The sequence below is a fragment of the Gekko japonicus genome, unplaced genomic scaffold, assembly GCF_001447785.1.
Source record: "Gekko japonicus isolate JY-2015 unplaced genomic scaffold, Gekko_japonicus_V1.1 scaffold664, whole genome shotgun sequence".
Lineage (NCBI taxonomy): Eukaryota > Metazoa > Chordata > Lepidosauria > Squamata > Gekkonidae > Gekko > Gekko japonicus.
Window position 1 is genome coordinate 395,341 of NW_015166441.1, and position 19,688 is coordinate 415,028.

The 19,688-nt window shown below is 43.3% G+C and overlaps 2 protein-coding genes across 4 annotated transcripts in view; one reads left to right on the forward strand and one right to left on the reverse strand.

Annotated features, from left to right (window-relative positions):
* The window catches only part of OSBPL9 (oxysterol binding protein like 9), a 128,816-nt gene extending 121,280 nt beyond the window's left edge, over positions 1-7,536 (forward strand). For all 3 annotated transcript variants that reach the window (XM_015411975.1, XM_015411976.1, XM_015411977.1), the window contains 2 exons: positions 6,721-6,856; positions 6,937-7,536. In XM_015411975.1, the coding sequence (XP_015267461.1) occupies positions 6,721-6,856; positions 6,937-7,011 (211 nt within the window). In that variant the 3' untranslated portion in view covers positions 7,012-7,536. The remainder of the gene's footprint in view (positions 1-6,720; positions 6,857-6,936) is intronic.
* A 7-nt stretch (positions 7,537-7,543) lies between these two features.
* NRDC (nardilysin convertase) overlaps positions 7,544-19,688 on the reverse strand; it is a 60,893-nt gene continuing 48,748 nt past the window's right edge. The window contains exons 27-32 of the mRNA XM_015411974.1: positions 19,527-19,610; positions 18,750-18,840; positions 11,469-11,585; positions 10,016-10,105; positions 8,440-9,562; positions 7,544-8,360 (exon numbers count right to left, since the gene is read on the reverse strand). Of these exons, the coding sequence (XP_015267460.1) occupies positions 9,368-9,562; positions 10,016-10,105; positions 11,469-11,585; positions 18,750-18,840; positions 19,527-19,610 (577 nt within the window). The 3' untranslated portion in view covers positions 7,544-8,360; positions 8,440-9,367. The remainder of the gene's footprint in view (positions 8,361-8,439; positions 9,563-10,015; positions 10,106-11,468; positions 11,586-18,749; positions 18,841-19,526; positions 19,611-19,688) is intronic.

The following is a 19,688-nucleotide window of genomic DNA, read 5'->3' on the forward strand; positions in this document are numbered from 1 at the left end:
CCCAGTCCCTAGAACTCTCTGGGGTTAACGCCTAGGCCAGCCTCCTAGCCTGGATTACGGAGGAAATGAGGTGGGAAATCAAGGAGGCCATGAGTCAGACCAGCCAAAGCAGAAGGACACCAACAAGGTCACCTGTCAGACAGAGATGGCATTCCCCGTCTAGCAGTGCCTCCCTAGGCATAAGGAACACCTAGGGAAAGGAAGAACCAGACCCAGATTTCCCAGATGGGTTGGACAGAGCCTTCCCAAGGTGGGGGTGCCCCCACTGGGATCCCTTTCCCTGCAGTCTTTAAAAGTGCAGGTAGAACTGAATGGGAAGCACCAGCCAGAACAAAGTCTGACCATTCTTTTTATTTCTAAGTTCTGTTCCTTGGTACCAGAAGCTGCAAAGAAGTTACCCCTAGTGGATGATCCCATGGCAAGCCTGTGCTCAAAGTCCCAAATATACAATTTCCACTAGTAGAAAACACCATCAAAGATTGCCAGAATAATATATTAAATGATTATAAAGTTGGTGGTGTCACAACAACAACATTAATGCATACTGTAACTATAATAAGAACATAAGAGAAGCCAATGTTGGATCAGTCCAATGGCCCATCAAGTCCAACACTCTGTCACACAGTGGCCAAAAATACCAGGTGCCATCAGGAGGTCCACCAGTGGGGCCAGGACACTAGAAGCTCTCTCACTGTTTCCCCCCCCCCCCAAGCACCAAGAATACAGTGCATCACTTGCCCCAGCCTGTGAGTTCCTAGCTATACCTTATGGCTAATAGCTACTGATGGACCTCTGCTCCATATGTTTATCCAGTTCCCTCTTGAAGCTGACCATGCTTGTACCCACCACCACCTCCTGTGGCAGTGAATTCCATGTTCTAATCACTCTTTGGGTGAAGAAGTACTTCCTTTTATCTGTTCTAACCCGACCACTCAGCAATTTCATTGAGTGCCCATGAGTTCTTGTATTGTGAGAAAGGGAGAAAAGTACTTCCTTCTCGACCTGCATAAGGCATAAGATGCAATATTTCCTCCTTTGAAGATAAGACATAAAGTCCACGTAGTCAGTGTAACTCGATAGGAGTCCACATAGTCATAACATTTTCCAAACAACCTTTGCAAAGATGCCCATTCTAGATACTTGGAAGATACGTTTCCTTGACTTCTTCAGTTTGCCGGCTGGGTAAGTGGAACTGTGAAGAGATTTACAAAAATGCCCAACCACAAAAACACATATGAAAAGCAGAATTGTTTTAAAAACATGCCTGAAAAATACACTCACCCTGATTTCAGCAATTTCAACAGACCACAAGGTTCATAGTGTAAGAAGCTAATCATCGGTTCTCAAAGATACAGACGAAGAAGCATGCCAATTTAAAGCTCAACAGGGAGAGAAACAGGTGTATCCAATTTAATTAGTTCCATTTAAAGGGCTCTATTTTTCTAAAATGAACATTTAATTATATTCTTTTTGTTTACAAAAAGGCTGAAAAATCAGTCTCCCTGTTCAAGCCAAAAGGTTCATATGTTTTCAAATCAAAGATAAGGCGTGCCTCCCTCTGTAACAGAAGATGCTGCACATACTGCCTCTGGAAAGGCTTATTTTGGTGTACAAAAATCACTCCAAACTTCGTGTTGTCCACATTATACCCAGTACTAACATAATGTTCTCCCATTGAGATATTTTCTACATGTCTAATTAGTCTAGATTTATGCTCAAAGTCAGCAGTTCCAGTGGGGTGAGTGGTTTTTCCAGGGACCCTTGTAGAGTAGGCTCTATGCAAGGAATTTGAAGCTTCCTCAGCAGTGTTGACAGCTTCTATGTCATGTTCCCTGTCCACTAGAGCTGCTTATTCCTGGGCATCTGATCTCACAGCAGCAGACAGCATCCCAAGGAACTAAATAACATAATATAAAATAAAAATGCTTTCACAACAGCATTGGCGGCAGATGCTTCCTTGGATGACATCCAGCTATCAGCCAGACGTAATACCTGGCTCTGGAGGTGGATCCCTTGGCACAGGCCAGGGTGGCCAGTGTTCCGTTCAAGGGTGCCAACCTATTTGGTGAAGGCATGGGTAAGTGCCTCATGGACTGTAAAGACAAGGGAAAGTATTGCTGTTCAGGAAGGAAGACAGTCTAGGAAACACTTCTCTTCGAGAGTCCAAGTGACCTTCAGGGGCCAGTTCTTCCAGGCCCTTCAAACGGAGTTAGCAGCTCAAGCAGCAATGCAGTAACAGAACTACCTTCTTTATCAAGTCTGGACAGAATACCAAGGGATGCTTAGAAGGGTTATTCAACATGATTATGCCAATACTTCAGCCACCCCAAGAGTCAGAGGTCATCTGCAGCTACTTACAGCTTACTGGTAACACACTGCAAACGACAAGTGGGTCTGGACACAGTCTCAAACGGCTATTCCCTTGAATAGAGTTTGATTCCACTCAATTGTTTTATTTGGGTACCAAGAAATTGTTCCAACCAGAAGTATCTCCAGAACAGTGTTCCCTCTAAGCTGAGTTAGGGTGAGCTAGCTCACAGTTTTTTAGCCTCCGGCTCACACATTTTTGTCTTAGCTCACGAAGGATGGCTCCAGAGCAAACTAATTTATGCAGTAGACAAATCACTCGCTCACAACTTTAATGCCAGTCGCTCACAAAGTAGAGTTTTTGCTCACAAGACTCCACAGCTTAGAGGGAACATTGCTCCAGAAGGCCATTCAACACCTGCTGGGAATTGGGGCGACAGAACCAGTGCCAGAAGCACAAAGGACATTGGGAGTCTACTCAGTTATTTCATAGTACCAAAGAAAAATGAGGATTTCAGGGCCATTCTGGACCTCAAATGGCTGAACAGTCACATTAGGACCAAGAGATTCAGAATGGAAACCCTCAGGTCAATTGTAGTATCCTTTCAGATTGGAGACTTCTTGGCATCAATAGACCTCTCAGAGGCCTATTTGCATAACCCTATCCGAGAAGCCCATTGAAGGTAGCTGAGATTTGCTTGTGATGGGAGGCACTCCCAGTACCAGGTTTTTCCATTCAAGTTAAAATCAGTGCCAAAGAACATCTGGACCACGGGACTGATTTTAAGACCCGAAGACAGAAGGAATGCAGACACAAACCATTCATCTTAAGGTTACTCTGATGTAGCGAGCACTTTATTGTTAATATTGTTTTTAAGGGATTTTAATATTTTTATTGTTTTATTTGTATCGGCCTGTTGGCCGTCTTCTGTAAGCTGCCCAGAGCTTGTTTACAGGGTGGGCGGGGTATAAACGTAAATATAAATAAATAAATATTTACCAAGGTTCTGGTAGCACCTGTAGCACATCTGAGGGACATAGGGGGGTGTCACCTTTTATTTCCTGTAAGACCTCTTAATCAAGGCACTCTTATTCCAGTGACGTATGGAAAATGTGAACCAGACAGCGTCTTGTCTTCAGGAACTCGTTTTCCTGGTCATCCGGGAAAAGAGCAATCTACACCCGACATAGAATATACTCCACCTAGTGGTGTTAGTAGACACTGCCCAAGACACAGTTTTCCTGTCATCAGAGAGACAGAAGATTCAAACAGTTGGCGAAGTCCTTCAGAATTCCACAGCAGACGTGATCCCTGGCAAGACAACCAGGGATGATGATATCTTGCCAGAATGTTCTGCAGTGGTCTAGTTTTCACACCCATCCACTCCAGGGGTTCCTGCTCCCATACCAAGACATAATTGCCACCAAGGGGTTCAAACTTCTGCTGTTACATGGACACCCAAAACATAAGCTCAGCAGGTGGACTGTTCCCTCCAGGTTCCAGGAAGGGATTCCCCTAAGGGAACCAAGAACCCTGATGACAATGGATGTGGGTATCTACGGATTGGGGGGGGGGGCATGTGCAAGGGAAGAAGAGGAGATTGGATTTATACCCCGCCTTTGACTAGGTGTCTCAGAGCGGTGTCTCAGAGCGGCTTACAAACTCCTTTCCCTTCCCCTCCCCACAGCAGACACCCTGTGAGGTAGGTGGGGCTGAGAGAGCTCTTGACAGAAACTGGTCTTTTTCAAGAACAGCTCTTATCAGAACTACGGCTTGCCCAAGGTCATCCAGCCAGGTGCAAGTGGAGGAATGGGGAATCAAACCCAGTTCTCCCAGATTGGAGTCTGCTCACTTAACCACTACACCAAACTGGCTGCAGAGCACCTGGTCAACAGAATGCTGCCAACAGCATCAGTCTACTGGAATTCAGAACTATAAGGTCAGGACTATTGGCATTCCAGGATCTCCTTTCAGGACTTCATGTCCTGGCGCATATAGACAATATGATAGCCAAAGGCTATGTGAACAGACATGGGGAGACCAGATACAGTCCCTTCATGAGAAGGCAGAGACTTTAATGCATCGGGCAGAGAGTCATAAGAAGTTCTTAAAAGTGGTGCATGGAACAGGACAGGACAACTCTTGTGGATTGGCGGAGTTGAAGAACCAATCAGAGTAGAGGTTGAACAAGATTTTTCATCAGATTTGTCTCAGTTTTAGCAAGGCAGAAGTGGATCTCTTTGCCACCGATCAAAATTACCAAGTTCCAAAGTTCATGGCAGGAACAAGGTCACCTCAAGCCATCAGGGTAGATGCCCTAAACTGTGAGAGGCCAAATCAGCTATTGAATGCTTTCCCCCTCAATACAGAGGTCGTGGTTTCAGGATCTGATGAGGCTTTCCTCCAAGAACCATTGGCATCTTCTGCAAGGACCAATAAATCATCCTCAACAGGGACTCCTAAACCTAACAGCCTGGAGGTTGAGCACAACTTGCAGAGATAGGATATTGAAGGGATGCTAGCCTCCAGCAAAGGCTCTACATATGGGGTCTACAAGAACACCCAGCAGGTGTTTCAGGCCTGGGGCCTAAAACAAAGAATAGACCCGAGGCACTCTCTTTCCTGCACGAGGGTGTAGACAAAGGGCTCGGCACCAGTACACTCAAAAGATGGGTGGCAGATTTATTCAGCCATTAGGAGTACCAGGAAAGGGAAATCCTTGCCCCCTCACATTAGGAGATTCCTCAGGGGTACTTTCTTGTTAAATCGTCCCCAGGTTCACTGCTTCTCAACCTGGAGCTTGAACTTAGTACTCAAAGGGTGCAGTCAGACGGCGTGCTGAGAGCGGGTTAAACTGCTACGGTTCTAACCGGATTATATTTGATCTGGATAATTACGATCACACTTACCTCCCTTATCCCGCCTCACTGCACAGTCACGTCACTCCCCGGTGTCTACACTACCGACGATGGGAGCATGTGTCGGCAGGGTTTTAAATTTTTTTTCTCAGTTTGCACATAGGCGCTCACCGTAGAATGGGGGGCAAAACTACCATGGCACATGCGCAGAACCACCAGGGCAAATCAATCCAACCCCTCCAACAAAAGACTTCCCTTTAAACGTTTGACCCGAAAATGGCCTCCATGAAATCCCGAACTCATCTAAACTCTAAAACAAGTGACCGTTTAAATGTTGGTTTTCTAAACACGGTAGCGGAGCTCTGCCTATGCGCGCACCACCGACACACACCAAAAAATGGTGGGCGAAAAGCTGAAGCCTCGGGCAGCTTTCGAGCGGGGGTTTAAACCAGAAGTGGCTTGACACCGGAGGAGCGATCACACGGGGAAAATGCAGCTTTAAACGGGAGAGCTGAGAAAACACCACTTTGGGACCTGGTAACAAAATACTTCAGGTTAAAACGGTTTTGAGCCGGAAACCAACAGCTGGGGACAGGAGGCAGATGTTGACTGTGTGATCGTGCATATAAAATCCGTTGCTGAACTGTCACACCACCAGATCAAATGGCGCATCTGTGAGGCAGTAGTGAAGACTGCCTCGCCCCTAGGACCACTGGAGAACGGAAGATTTGTTTCACTTACCGTGAATCTTCCTTCTCAGTGGTCTAGGGGTGGGGCAGTCTTACCCACCCGAGGTTTTTTCCTCTGGTATGGGCTCCCAGTGCTAAGAGGGTCTGCTGGTGGAATTTAGGTTCCTTTTTCCTTGTCACTTTCTATCTGGAGGGCCTGTAAGCTAGGGAGTGGTTGGGACCATCTCCCCTATTCTTTAGAACTGGAGAAATTTCCCTTTTGTTGTAGTTAGTTCTGGTTATTCCTTAGGAAAGTTTTCCTAATGTTTTTTCTGAGTTGCTGGTTGTTATGAAGAGGGAGAGTCATAGCTTGGAAACACACTGGAGAGTTCTGGGATAAGCCCCTCCCTTCTGGGATTGCAAAGATGACAACCCTGCCTGCAGAGAGGAGGAGCTACTTTCCCAGAAGTGAAGACTGTGAATCTTCCTTCTTGGTGGACCAGGGGTGGGACAACCCCTGGTCCACCAAGAAGGAAGATTCACAGTAAGTGAAACAAATCTTCCGTTTCCTGCGTAGAAACATAACGGGGCATACACATTTCCTGTATTTCACAATGTCTCCCTATATTTAATATATTTATTTTATATGTGAAGTATTACAGTGCATGAACAGTAAACATGAGGTAAGCCAGTCTTTTACATTTGTAGGAGGTTGGAAACATCAAAAACCAACTTTGCAAACTAACCACCTTTTATCCACATGTTGCTTTTTGGCTGAGCCATTTTTTAACTTGTTTGGATGAGCATAGTCAATTCACAGTAGGAACCTGCAGTCTCTTGTAATTTTTTCTGCAGTTTCATCTAAATGTATTTTTTCTCTCTCTAGCCTATGGAAAGATGTAACATACAACTTAAAAATCAGAGACATTGATGCAGCTACTGAAGCTAAGCACAGGCTTGAAGAAAGACAAAGAGCTGAAGCCCGAGCCAGGAAAGAGAAAGAAATTCCATGGGAGACAAGGGTAAGGCTGATTAAACAAACAAACCCTTTGTAAGTAGCTCTTCCTATTGCTATGACACTGAGTACACTTTTCTCTTACAGCTGTTCCATGAAGATGGAGAATGCTGGGTTTATGATGAACCACTACTCAAGCGACTTGCTGCCAGTAAATATTAAAGGGGCCATGCCTATGAAGTTCAAGCCTTGACTTAGTGGTTGTAGTTGTAACTTTCAAGTACTCTTCTTTTGGAGGGCCTGTCTTCTCCAGTTACAGTTGTTCCTCTCTCAGGGATACTGGATTTACTGATGCAGCGAACAATTAAAACAGGAAGAGCCTTGACTGTGTAGCAGTAATTTATATTGGCCTTTCCTGTCTGACCTCCCATGCTTTAGGAGAATTAATAAAACCTGGGCTCAAGCCCCATCATGCTCATTCTGATAACTGCTGTAAAGGTGCAAAAGGGCATTGGATGCCAGATACATATCACTCTGGCACACTCCATAATGGCTTCATTTCATTAGAGCCAGTTAAGTTCTATGTATATATGAAAATTTGTTCTGGCAGATTAGAACACGCTATGTACTAATTACCAACTACTATTTTACAAAGAAAATTCTTTTGACATTTCAGTGTTTCCCTAAAATAACTCGGGTATTTTTAGAGCCTAAAATGTAAATGATAGGTAAACATTTGGTTCTAGCTGGTGCATCTATTAATGCTTCATAAAATAATTTTAAAATGTATGCATTGTTTTATTTCAGAGTAAATATTTTATAGCAAGAATGCTTTGAAACAGCAACACTTAAAATGGTATTTATTCTGCTAAATAAGGAGAATACTAATTTGATAGCTGAGACAATATGCTTCTGTTACATAAAGAAGCAAAAAGAAACCTTCAGTCTTATAGCCGTAATTTTAATGCAAGCTTCCAAACACCACTATTTTAAAAACTGCTAGAGTACTAATGCCCATGGGAACTCACATGACTGTCACACAGAGAGAAAGCATTAATTCGTACATAATTCTGTTCTATTTTATTGTAGCTGTTAAGTTTCTAGTTAGTTGGCATTTTAAACCAACTTTGTTCTCTCTGCCATTTTCTCCTTATGTCATATGGTGCTAATGGACAGTGATAAAAAATTCGCTGTATGAAGTTGAAGTTAATGTGATCAATCTAGCCTAGAACCTGTTAGGAATAAGAATAAGACAGCGCACACTGAAACAAAGAAGCATACTTGAAATACACCCCCTCCAAAAAAAAAATCTTGATGTACTTCATGCATATTTCTCCCTGCAGAATTATGTCCAAGAAAATACAAAGACTGTGTCTATAAAAAGGGTTATAATTAAGTTCTGTGGTCTCTCCTGGGAGAAGTATGAAGCTCTGATGTTTCCTACCATTTCTGTGCCTACAAATTAAAGACACATACAGTAAGCTTTAATCACTGGGTTTCTAATAGGGAACAATAGATGCAATCACTGATGTATGCTGAAAGAACTGTCCTATGAAAGCTTAGGACCCCTTCTAGCAAAACTGATCCCATAGAAAACTGATCACATAGAATGACTAATAGTATGCTCTGATTGCCCAGATGCTTCTCCACCTAGCAAAACTGATCCCAAAATTTGTTCATTGTTATATGACTACATAGAATGACTAATGGTATGCTCTGATTGCCCAGATGCTTCTCCAAGAAAAGCGTGAAAGGCTGCAGAAACTCATGTTTGGTTGTTTTGATTTAAGTCTCGTTGTGCTTTAAAAGGGAAGCATGTATCTGTGAATCTCAGTGCAGGCCTGTTGAAAGTGACAGTCAAATCCCCATTTGAATACTTGCTTTAGTGAATAAAACACATGGGGCTCTTCTAAGCTATAACCACGAGGGCTGAAGTTATTTAAGAGGTAGATTTCTTTTTATAGCCTCTACAGTGTAACAACCTACACACAAAAAAGACCAACAACTCTTAATTTATTGCACATGATAGCTCTTGGAGCACTTATATTGAACTTCCTTATGCAGATGATGCCTGTGATGATCTCAGGCACCCTTTCTATCACCTGTAATGTTCTGAGTGGTAAATTATTACATATAGACAGCTTATTAATTTTTTAGTCCAATAGCATTTTCTGGAGAAAGTTTAAAACGCTGCCTTAACCTAAAATGACACACACAAATAAGCTGAAGCCTGCCATGCCCAAGATAGTCTTGTCCATACATGCGTGTCCACCCAAGTCAGGTTGCTGGCAGATTTAGTTCTTTATGCAGCTTTTTAATCCTCCTCTGTTGCATCTTTCTACTATTTACCAAGAACATTCCTACTTATGCATACCTTGCTTCTTTTTAAAAAATGCTTGTGTTTGATTATTTAATGTAGCAGGTATTCAGTTACACATTTTTCAGTAAGCATGGTAAACCAGAGACCTAAACCAATGTTACTTAAGGCAGTGGTTAGTTTTTTAAAAGGTGTTTTGCTGAACCACTCCAAGTATGCTGTAGTGAAGCTGTACTAAACCTTCTATGGCAGTCTGAAGAGTTACTTTAATATCTTATGGTATGGAAGAACATTGAGAGCTGATGTATACACTTTGATGTCCTTGATACAAGTAACATCAGTCAAAGAAACAGCATCCATGAAAGAAAGGTGAGGTATTTCACTGCAAGAGGGACTGTGAATACTTGGAGGGGCTGAAGTGTCTGCATCGCCTTCGTGTTTTCCAAATCCAACCACCTGCAATGTTAAAACAAAGTCATCAAGATGTAACCTTTGCAGTAAACTGGTAACTGCCCTTAGCACCTTGATACCATTAATAATCCCAAATTGATACCCTAAATCATGATACACATTAATACTACTAATGGATTTTTCCCCCTTTTAACAGTGCAAAACCTAAGAAGAGTTACGTCCCTTCCCTTCTACGCTGAACGTACTTGGAGTCGTTTTTCCCCTTTTGACAGTGCAAAACCTAAGAAGAGTTACGTCCTTCTAAGCTCATTGATTTAGAAAAGTATAACTCTGTTTAGGATAGTAGTATAAGACATGAAGTGATCACAGCTGTGACTGTAAGACCAGCATATTTCTGCAATACAGAACAAATGTTAGGTTCAAGAACAATTGTAATTAACACAAATTTAAGCTGAATATTCTTTTCAAAAAGGTACAATGATTTCTACAAATACTTACATGTACACTCAGTACTTTCCTCTCTTTGCCTCTGTGTATTAGGAACCAATCAACTAGTTCTGATCGAGAGAGGGATTTGAGAGCTTCAATCTAAAAACAAAAGTATTACTTAGCTCAAAATTCACAGGCTAGTAATAGAAATTAGTTCTCAAACCATTTCCTTCCTTTAATGCATAAACTATGGGAATGATTAGTTTGACCTACATGTAGCAGTAGCCTTGTTAAAATATATGATTCTGGTAATACCACAAAGATTTTTTCAACAGCTTGCCAAAGGGAACAACTACAGAGAAAATAGGAATTTGTCTTAGGTGAACCCCCAGACTGCAATTAGAGTTGCCTATGAGAAGTGGAGTGATCTACAGGAGGTTGTACAAGACTCCACAAAATAACTATTATGTGAGACCAGTCAGAAAATTATACCGGGGATAAGCAATAGGATTCCATGGCTTGAAACAGATTACATTACTAGCTATACAGTTTAATAAATCACTAGAAGGACAGAACAGCAACAAAAAGATGACACTTTTGGTAACCAACATGCCCTTTTTTCAGATATTGACAGTGAGATTTCTAACAACCTGGCATGCAAATATCTCACGCACCCCCTTAAGGGGCAAATATAGGCTATGTTAAATCCATCTATGTTAAATGTATGCTTTGCTTTCAGAGTACATTCAACTGCCAGGTTTCTGTTCAGTGGGGAAGGGGTACTCTTATATGTCATATTAGTAACCCACTTTGAGTCTCATCAAGGCAAGCAGAGAAGTGAGGTAAATAAAATAAATGTAACATGGGCAAGTCAAGACAGGCAGCATGATGTGGAGACTAGAGTGTCTGACTAGAATCTGGGAGACCTACGTTTAAATCCCTACTCTGTGGCAGAAGGTTGCTGGGTGACACTGGGCCAGTTGCACATTCTCCCTAACCTACCTATTGGAGTTGTGAGAACAGAATGATTTAAGCATTAGTAATTCCAAAATCGATCTTGGCCAACTGGAAGTGGCCATTGTGCCCTTCCAAGAACATCATTTAACCATTTTAGCGACATACTTAAATTATGCCCTTGGTGGGTAATGTGACAAGGATTGGCTTATGGCACACATAATTTTGGACCAATACTCTTTGGTGTGAGAGTAATGTACACGTATCACTTCCCCTGTATGTATCTGCTGTAGCCTATACTGGCCAGCAGATGGGGTTGTGTACTGGATTTTTTCGTCACTCTATCTTTCTTAAAAGCAAAACAGAGTTATGTTGATTGCCAGGTGACATTACATTGTTCCTTATCCCTCTACCATAGTTAGAGACTTCTAGAAATTAGCAATATTATATATGGTCAATAATGTACAGTTTCTGGGGCCCCACATTTTACGTTTCTAGAGCTCAAGGGAATCTAAGATTGAAAAATCAGGACACAAAGAATTCTGCATTCTTTTACATTCTTTCTTACCTCCCGGACTAGTCTGTCAAACAAATATTGCTGAGTCACTACTTCTGTCCAATTCCTATCCACCTCCTCACCCAGATGGGAATCTTCGCATTCTTTTAATTTAATAAGAGCTGTGACCTGAGGGAAGAAAATACATTTTGTCACTGTCAGTGAGTTACTTCATTCATAATATGAAACCATGGCTTAGATTTATGCTTCTCTCTGGAAGTTACCTGCATCGCTCCCTCTAAGCTGTGGAGTCTCGTGAGCAAAGATTCCACTTTGTGAGCTACTGGCATTAAAGTTGTGAGCAAGCGATTTGGCTGCTGCATGAATTAGTTTGCTCTGGAGCCATCCTTCCTGTGCTGGGACAACAATGTGTGAGCCGGAGGCTAAAAAACGGTGAGCTAGCTCACACCAACTCAGCATAGAAGGAACACTGGTTACCTGTAACTGTAGTTCATCAGCGACTTCTGTGCAGCTATACATTGGGATTGTGCTTATGCAGACCAGCTGTGGATAGATTTTTAACCATCTGAAACTCCAAGGGGTCGCCCTCCCCCTTTGGAGCTGACACAAGTGGCTTTTCCCACCTAAGCCACCACATGCTCTGGAGGAGGAACATCCCCTTTCCCTCAGCTCCTACCCAGCCACCATTAGCGCCTCGTTAAGCACAGGAAGTGAGAGCTCACAGCACAGCAGGAGAGAGGGGATTGTGTGTCTGCACAGAAGATATCGATGAAAAACAGTTACAGGTAAATGCAACTCTGTTTTCATCTTCTGTCTTCAGTGCAGCCCCACACTGGGACATTTGCAAGCGACTCACCAAGGGAGGCAGGTTGAGGCTCTCACTGAAAAAGTGACAGGAGAACTGACTTGCCCACATCTGCATCCTTCCTCGCTCGCAGATCCAGTGTGTAATGCTTGACAAACTAGTCTTCTGTTGACCATGTCACAGCTTTATAGATGTCCACTGAGGGAGCTCGCCTGTGGAATGCACCTTGATATCCAATGGACACCATCGCCCAGCTGCCTCATAACAGGAACGGATGGCGGCTATGACCTACTTAGAGAGGGACTGGGAAGAGACAGCCCTCCCTTTCTTTGGACCCCAGTAGCAAACAAGGCCTTGTCCATCTGGAACAGCTTTGTCCTCTCAAAGTAGTATAACAAAAGCCCTCCTGACATTCAGATGGTGAAGAGCTTTCTTGGCCCTAGATTCTGAAGGTTGAAAAAATACTGGCAGGACTATCTCCTGTGCCAGGTGAAACTCAGAAAGCATAAATTAGGGTGAAGTACTGCCCTTTCATTAAAAACTTTAAAGAACGGAAGGTGTATCCTCAGGGCTGCTAACTCGCTCAACTCTCCTGGCCAACATACAAGGAAGTCTACCTTCCTAGAGAGCAAGGCCGGAGGGCACAAAGCCAAGGGCTGCTTCATTAATTGGGCTAAAACCAGGGACAGAAACCACTGAGGCAGAATATGAGGTGTGCAAGGAACACATTAAGTAGACCCTTAAGGAAACACTGCAACAGCTTATGGGAAAACAGGTAAGAGCCCTCTACACCCTTATGATAAGCAGAAATGGCCACTAGGTGCACCTTGAGGATACAGCTAACCCCTCAAAAGACAGGGAAAGCAGATATTCCAAAACCATAGGTAAGGGGTTGTAAAGGGTGGCAACCCTTTAGACCAGGCCCATATCTCGAACAGAACACACTTTCTTGAGTAGGAAAACCTAGTAGAGGACTTTCTAGCCTGAATTAGGATATCACATACTTCAGGGGAGAAGAAAGACCTTATGGCCATATCTTCCATGCTGTATGATGCAGGTGAGCCACATCGTGGTACAGAATAGGTCCCCACACCAATAAATCCAGGACCGGTGGGAAGGTGATGTAGTCTGACCCTGCCAAACAGAGCAGTTCAGAGAACCAAATTTCACATGGCCGAAAGGGGGCTATTAGGATGCAGTCCAAACCTTCTGTTACTAACTTTCCTATGGCCCTGCTCAGGAGGGTAAAGGAAGGGAAGGTGTAAAACAGTGTCCCCAACCACAGGATCTGAAAAGTATCCCCCAGCAAAGCTGGATTGCTGACCACAAGAGAGCAAAATTGCAGTGCCATTCTTGTCTTGGACATGGTAAGCAGGTCTACTTGAGGGGTACTCCACTGCTCGAAAACTGTTTAGAGGTCCTTGAATTGAATTGATCATTTGTAGTTGATGAGATAAACCCTTCTCAGGTTGTTGATTTTAGTATTCAGAGCCCCTGCTATATGACTCACCCCCAGACCACCAAGGCTTCCATGCACAACCTCCAGAACCCTTTGGCCCCCCTGCTTGTTGAGATAATACATCATGGATGCATTGTCTGAATGAGCACTCCCTTGCCCCAGAGGATATCTGCAAAGGAGGTAAGGGCGAACCTGACCACACACAGCGCAATGTGAAGACTGCTACTGGGCTCCAACCACTTGCCCTGAACTGAAAACCCTTCACAATGTGTGCCCCATCCTACCAAGGAAGCATTGATACGGAGGGTGATTTGGGGAACCTAAGCCCCAAATGGGACTCCCAACGAAAAGATTGGCATCCACTGCCCATCAAGTAAGGGATTTCATAATGGAGAAGCACTGTCCAAGCAGGTGCCTGGAAGGATTGAAGCTTCTAAGAAACCACAGCTAGAAACTCCTCATGTGTAATCTGACAAAAAAAAAAGACTGCCGTGGTGGAAAGCGCTAGATAACCTTAACTGATTGCCACATCTTCCACAGGAAAGCCTGTGCCATAGCCTTGATAGACTTACTCATCTCCGAGGGTAAGAAGACTCACTCTTGCAAGGAATCTAAGGATGCTTCAATGAACTGAACTTGGTGAGACTTGTCCCAATTGATGGGGAGGATAATATTCAAATGTGCTTTAAGGCGTACCGGTGAGTGGGCCATGACTAGCCAATCATCCAAATAGGGGAAGATGGTGCAACCGCTTGTCCTCAAATAAGCCACAACCACTGCCATCCCCTTGGTAAAGACCCTAGGGGGGGTGGCGAGCCCAAAACACAGCTGCACACTGGAAATTTTCTGAACCTTATCTAAAGCAAAGGTATTTCCTGCGTGAGGGATGAATGGAAATATGAAAGTAAGCGCTCTTAAGGTCCAAAATAGCAAACCAGGAGTTGGGGGTGAGGAGCTTGATTACAGATGAAAAAGTGACCATTCTAAATTTCAAAACTTTCAAAAACTTGTTTAGTTTTCTTGACTCCAGGATTGGCTGGCAGTCACCATTTATTTTGTTCACTAGGAAGAATGCAGAGTAGAAACCTCCTGAACCAAGGGAACCCTCTCAACCACCCCCTTCTGCATTCAGCTGAACTCTGAGTTCTGGGTTATCTAACACCACTAATGCAGGGAGGCACAGGGGGAGAGAGATAAACTCCAGGAAATAACCATCATGAACTATTGAAAGAACCCAGACATCAACAAATAGAACACCATGCCTCATAAAAACAGGCCAACCTATCCTCCTCAAACATGGGAACCTTAGGCATCTGAAGAGTTTGTCAGAACTTTTGTGCTGGCTCTCTGAAGGAGGCTGCTGACCCACAGATCTGGGCTTCTGGGAACTCTTCCTCCTTTGGAAGGAGGGTGGATGGTACTGACTGTGAGGATACTGGTATGGCATTCCATTTCTTTGGAAAGTCTAATGGCCTCAGATTGGATCAATTTAGCTGAGGACTGTGGCTGTTCAGGGAAAGTTTTCAAGTGCTGTGACAGATTCTCTCATAGGAAGAGTTGGTAGCCACCCATAATGGTCTGCTAAGCCATGATCCTGAAGTTCAGGGCTTCAGATGAGTACAATTTTCTGCCCAATGAATCCAAACATCCACTCTATTGGAAGTAGAGGAAAGCTGACCAGACTTGTGCTGCACCTGCATGTCTGCAGTAACTAATGAGGAAGGGGGTGGATGTACTCACATGAGTCCTGCTTGATCTTACATAAACATTCCGCTCTCTGGGAAGCAGCTGGAGTGGAAGCAGGCTTCTGCCAAATGGGTACCATCAAGTCAGTAAGACCTTCCAAAATGGGAAATGCCACAATACCCATCAAGTCTGGGTATGGACCACTCAAAAATTTATCTTTTGGTTGATTGTCAGACATGGAGACATCAATGTCAAGAGCCTTAGCCATCCTGAGGATCTGTTCGCTGTACAGCCTCAGATCCTGGGAGACAGTTCCAATGCACTCCCAGAACTGTACTGGAATGCAACAGTCCCTACTTCCTCCAGATCTAAATGCCACAATGCCCATCAAGTCTGGGTATGGACCACTCAAAAATTTATCTTTTGGTTGATTGTCAGACATGGAGACATCAATGTCAAGAGCCTTAGCCATCCTGAGGATCTGTTCGCTGTACAGCCTCAGATCCTGGGAGACAGTTCCAATGCACTCCCAGAACTGTACTGGAATGCAACAGTCCCTACTTCCTCCAGATCTACATCAGGTGGAGTGAATGGAGAACGTGCTTCCAAATACCCAGGATTCCCTGAGTCGTGACCAAACTCCAGTGGTGGGGGAGATACAACCTGGGGCTGCTGCAGGCAGTGCTCGGACCACTGAGTCACGGCCGTTTGTTGCCATGACGAGGGCATGAGTGGATCAGCTCTAGCGTGCTGGCCTGCACGGATGCTATAGTGTTCCTCCTCAGAACCAAACAAGGAAACAGCTGGGGAACCAAAGTGAGGTGATGGAGTACGTGGAGGCACCAAAATCACATCCTGCTCCTCTGGGGGCTGCCAGTGTGAAGACAATGGATGCCTACGCTGCTTGACTGAACCATTCTTTATGCCTTGTTTTCTTTTGTTTTTTAAAAGGAGGTTCCAATGAACAGCAGACCCTGGTCGATAGGGATGGGGACCAATGAGGCCCTCTTAACCAGGCACGGAGTTTGCTTGGGTGTCAGTACCATTTGAACAGAGGATGGTCTGGAATGAGACGCCGGTGCTGTAACTGAAGACGTAGACCAGTTCAAAGGATGCGGTTTTGAAGGTTCCAATACTGGAACTGACTTAGACAGGCCCAAGGATGATAATGCCTTTTCCTGTAGGGAGGCCTTCAAATGGGACACTCTATCTGAGGAAGCCTTATGGGTAAAGCCCTGGCAAATCTCATGCTCACTGGCTGTGGGTTATCTTTGTGGCACATTTTGTGCGTTTTTTGGAAAAGTGCCTTGGACGCCATTGCAGGACCACAAGCAACAAGGAAGGAAGACTAAGGGTAGGCCAATGAGAGTTACCTCACTCGGTCAGGATGAAGTCTCTTTGAGGGAAAAAGAAAAGGGTGAAGGACTTCAGGGGAAAGGACCAAAAATTCGTTGAAGAAAACAATCAAATGGAGCAGCTAAGTTCAGAAGCTCCTATCCACACAGCAGTGAAAAAGGAACTGAGGGAAAGGGAGCACCCCACCTCCAGAGCACATGACAGTTTAGGCAGGAAAAGTCAATGTGAGGCTGTACTGAAGACAGAAGATGAACTTATGCTCTAGTTCCTTCAACCCACAGTAAACCATACTGCACAAACTGGAGTTCAAACCACAAACTGGTTGCCGATTCTAGTTTGCTGTAACACAGGAAAGTAGAGGAGGAAATCAAAGCACACATGTCGATGAGGAAGCTAGAATCCCAAGTAAATACCAAACCAGAGTTTGTTAAATGTAAACAGTACGGCCTCTGTCAAAAGGTTAAGAGATCACAAGTTCTTTTTCTATCTAGACTACATTCACTGAATTGCACAGTAGTGTCTAGCACAAGAAGGAACAAGAGACAGAAGTCCAAGATGTCCAAATACTTTGACAGATAGCATCAGAAGAACAGGTTTAGGTTTGTAAGGCATTTGGCGACAAACCAACCCTGTACAAAACACTGGGCTCCACATGAATTATAACAGAACCAGACTGCTGACACTTCTATCAAATAGGTTGTAGAGCAGCTATTAACAATTTCTGGAGGAAAGCAGACAAAACTTGGGGACATTAAGTGGCTATGGAGTGTCATCTAATTAGGGCGGGGCAGAAACTGACAAGCATGCAGAAGGAGACTAAAAAGGTCACAGGAGCACAGAAACGGTGCTTGGAGAGGGAAATAGGCATTTAGAGTCAAATTCTGAAAGGCTATAATGATCCAAAGTGAGAGAACAGGACTGCTTGATGCTAAATCAGAATACTAGTACAGTGGTTATGTTAGAAACTTGATAGAATGGGGGGAAATCAACAAAATAGGATTATCCTGGCTATAAAATCTGTGGGATCAACATGGGGGTTCCCTCTACTCTCAAAGAGGACACAAAGGCTCATTAAGATAGAAAATTTAATAGAAACAAACTCGTCCATAGAATTGTTATAACTAGTTCTGTAGATGTACCTATTGCTTACATGACCAGAACTCTGATGGTGATCTTGAGCTGGAGAACAAAAAAGGTAAGGGAGGCAACTGAACAAAAAAAGTGGTGTAACAGTGGATGTCATCAACTGTCCTCATATTGACTAAGTGTTCAGGCTGTAATAGACAACATTTCTAATAAATGGTTGTGCTTTGGAACAGGTTATAGTTTAAAGCTAGTTAGTTTACCTTTATTGGCATTATAAAAGGGAGAACATTAAGACAAATACATAAAGGTACAGGCTATAGAACAACTCGAGGGGAGGTTACCCTGTATTTGATCCTGAGTGGTGCTCAGAACCTAAGACAAGATGTAAGTTCTGTTATATCAGCTGGAAACAGTGACTACAATGATATTATGATGGGGAAATTGCCCCGACGTCCAACATGCTGACATTTAATTTAAGAGAAAACTTCTCAAAACTTGAAGGGATTAGTCAGGAAGAAGCTTGAAGGAGGGCCAGATCTAACTGGATGCTTCTAAATTATTTATTCAACAATAATTGCAGCTCAAACAGAATGTGGAACTCTTGGAAGCTTAGTGACCTTATTCGCTGCCTTCAGTTCTTCCAGTCATTATTCATACTGATTGGCAGAAGAAGGCAGTGACAGGGTTCTTGAGATTTTCTGCATGATATATAAACAAGTAATCTGTGTGACTTCTCTCATCTCAACAAGACCTTGAGTCTAAAAGCCACACAATGCAATCCTAGTCTCCATTAATGTTCGTACAAATCAAAGGCTAGGAAATTACTAGTTTCAGGATTAGTAAAACTGGTGATTCAATCATACCTTTCTTTTATTACAGGTGTACATCACACATTTCTAATAAGCTAATAAGAAAATTATAGTCTTTGAAATTCCCTTACCTGTGTATTGAAAGCTTCCTCTGTCAACTGCTTCAGTTTTTCCTCAAAGCATGAAAGAAATTCTTCTATCTTCCTATCCACTAGTTCAGAGCTGTAAAAAATAATTGAATTATGCTCAATTTTTTACTTCTCATTGCTGCAGCTGTCTAGGGTTCAGAAACAGCAATTTGACTCTTAAAAATATAAGCCTGGTAAGAAAGTAGTCCTCAGGTATTTAAAAGATTAATTTTGAACACAATTTTGTCATCATCAGAGGTCTAATTTAAGTATTTGCTCTATAAGAGAAAACTGAGTTGCGACCTTTGATCTGTAAGTCTCCATGCAAGCTAAGAACAGCACTTCACTAACAAATTAAATGAGCTCACTAATGTGCCATTTCAAATCTCCTCTTCTAGTACAAATGCTAGTATGTTCAGTACTGTTTTGTGCTTGCTGGAAAAGCCAGTTTCTCACACTTTCAAAGCAAGTACACAAGCAGATACTTACACTGCAATCCTATGCAGTGTTATAGCAGTCTGAGCCTAGTCTATGGACTTGGAACAGCTGCATAGGATTGCACTGATGGTGACTTATCTATTAATTTTCTTTAGCCCTAAAGTACTAGGAACTAGTGGCTGACTATAGCAGAAGATATACGGAGGCAGGCCACATAAGAGAATATTTTGGGTGCATACATAAGAGGATGCTGGTACACCACTGAAGAACCATTACGTTTACAGGTTCCCATGATGGAAACAGTGACCTTTTCCAATAAACATTTAAAAACATGTCACTCACTTGTATTTGGTTGCCTGCGTTGCTACAGTAACAGAGAAGCCAAGAATCCCAGATGTATTCCTGCAAGTTGGATACACGTGGTATCTAAAAACGAAGAAGGGAAACAGAGGTCACTCCATAAACACTATGCTGAAGTACTGAACTAGCTTCTCAATGGTCTGC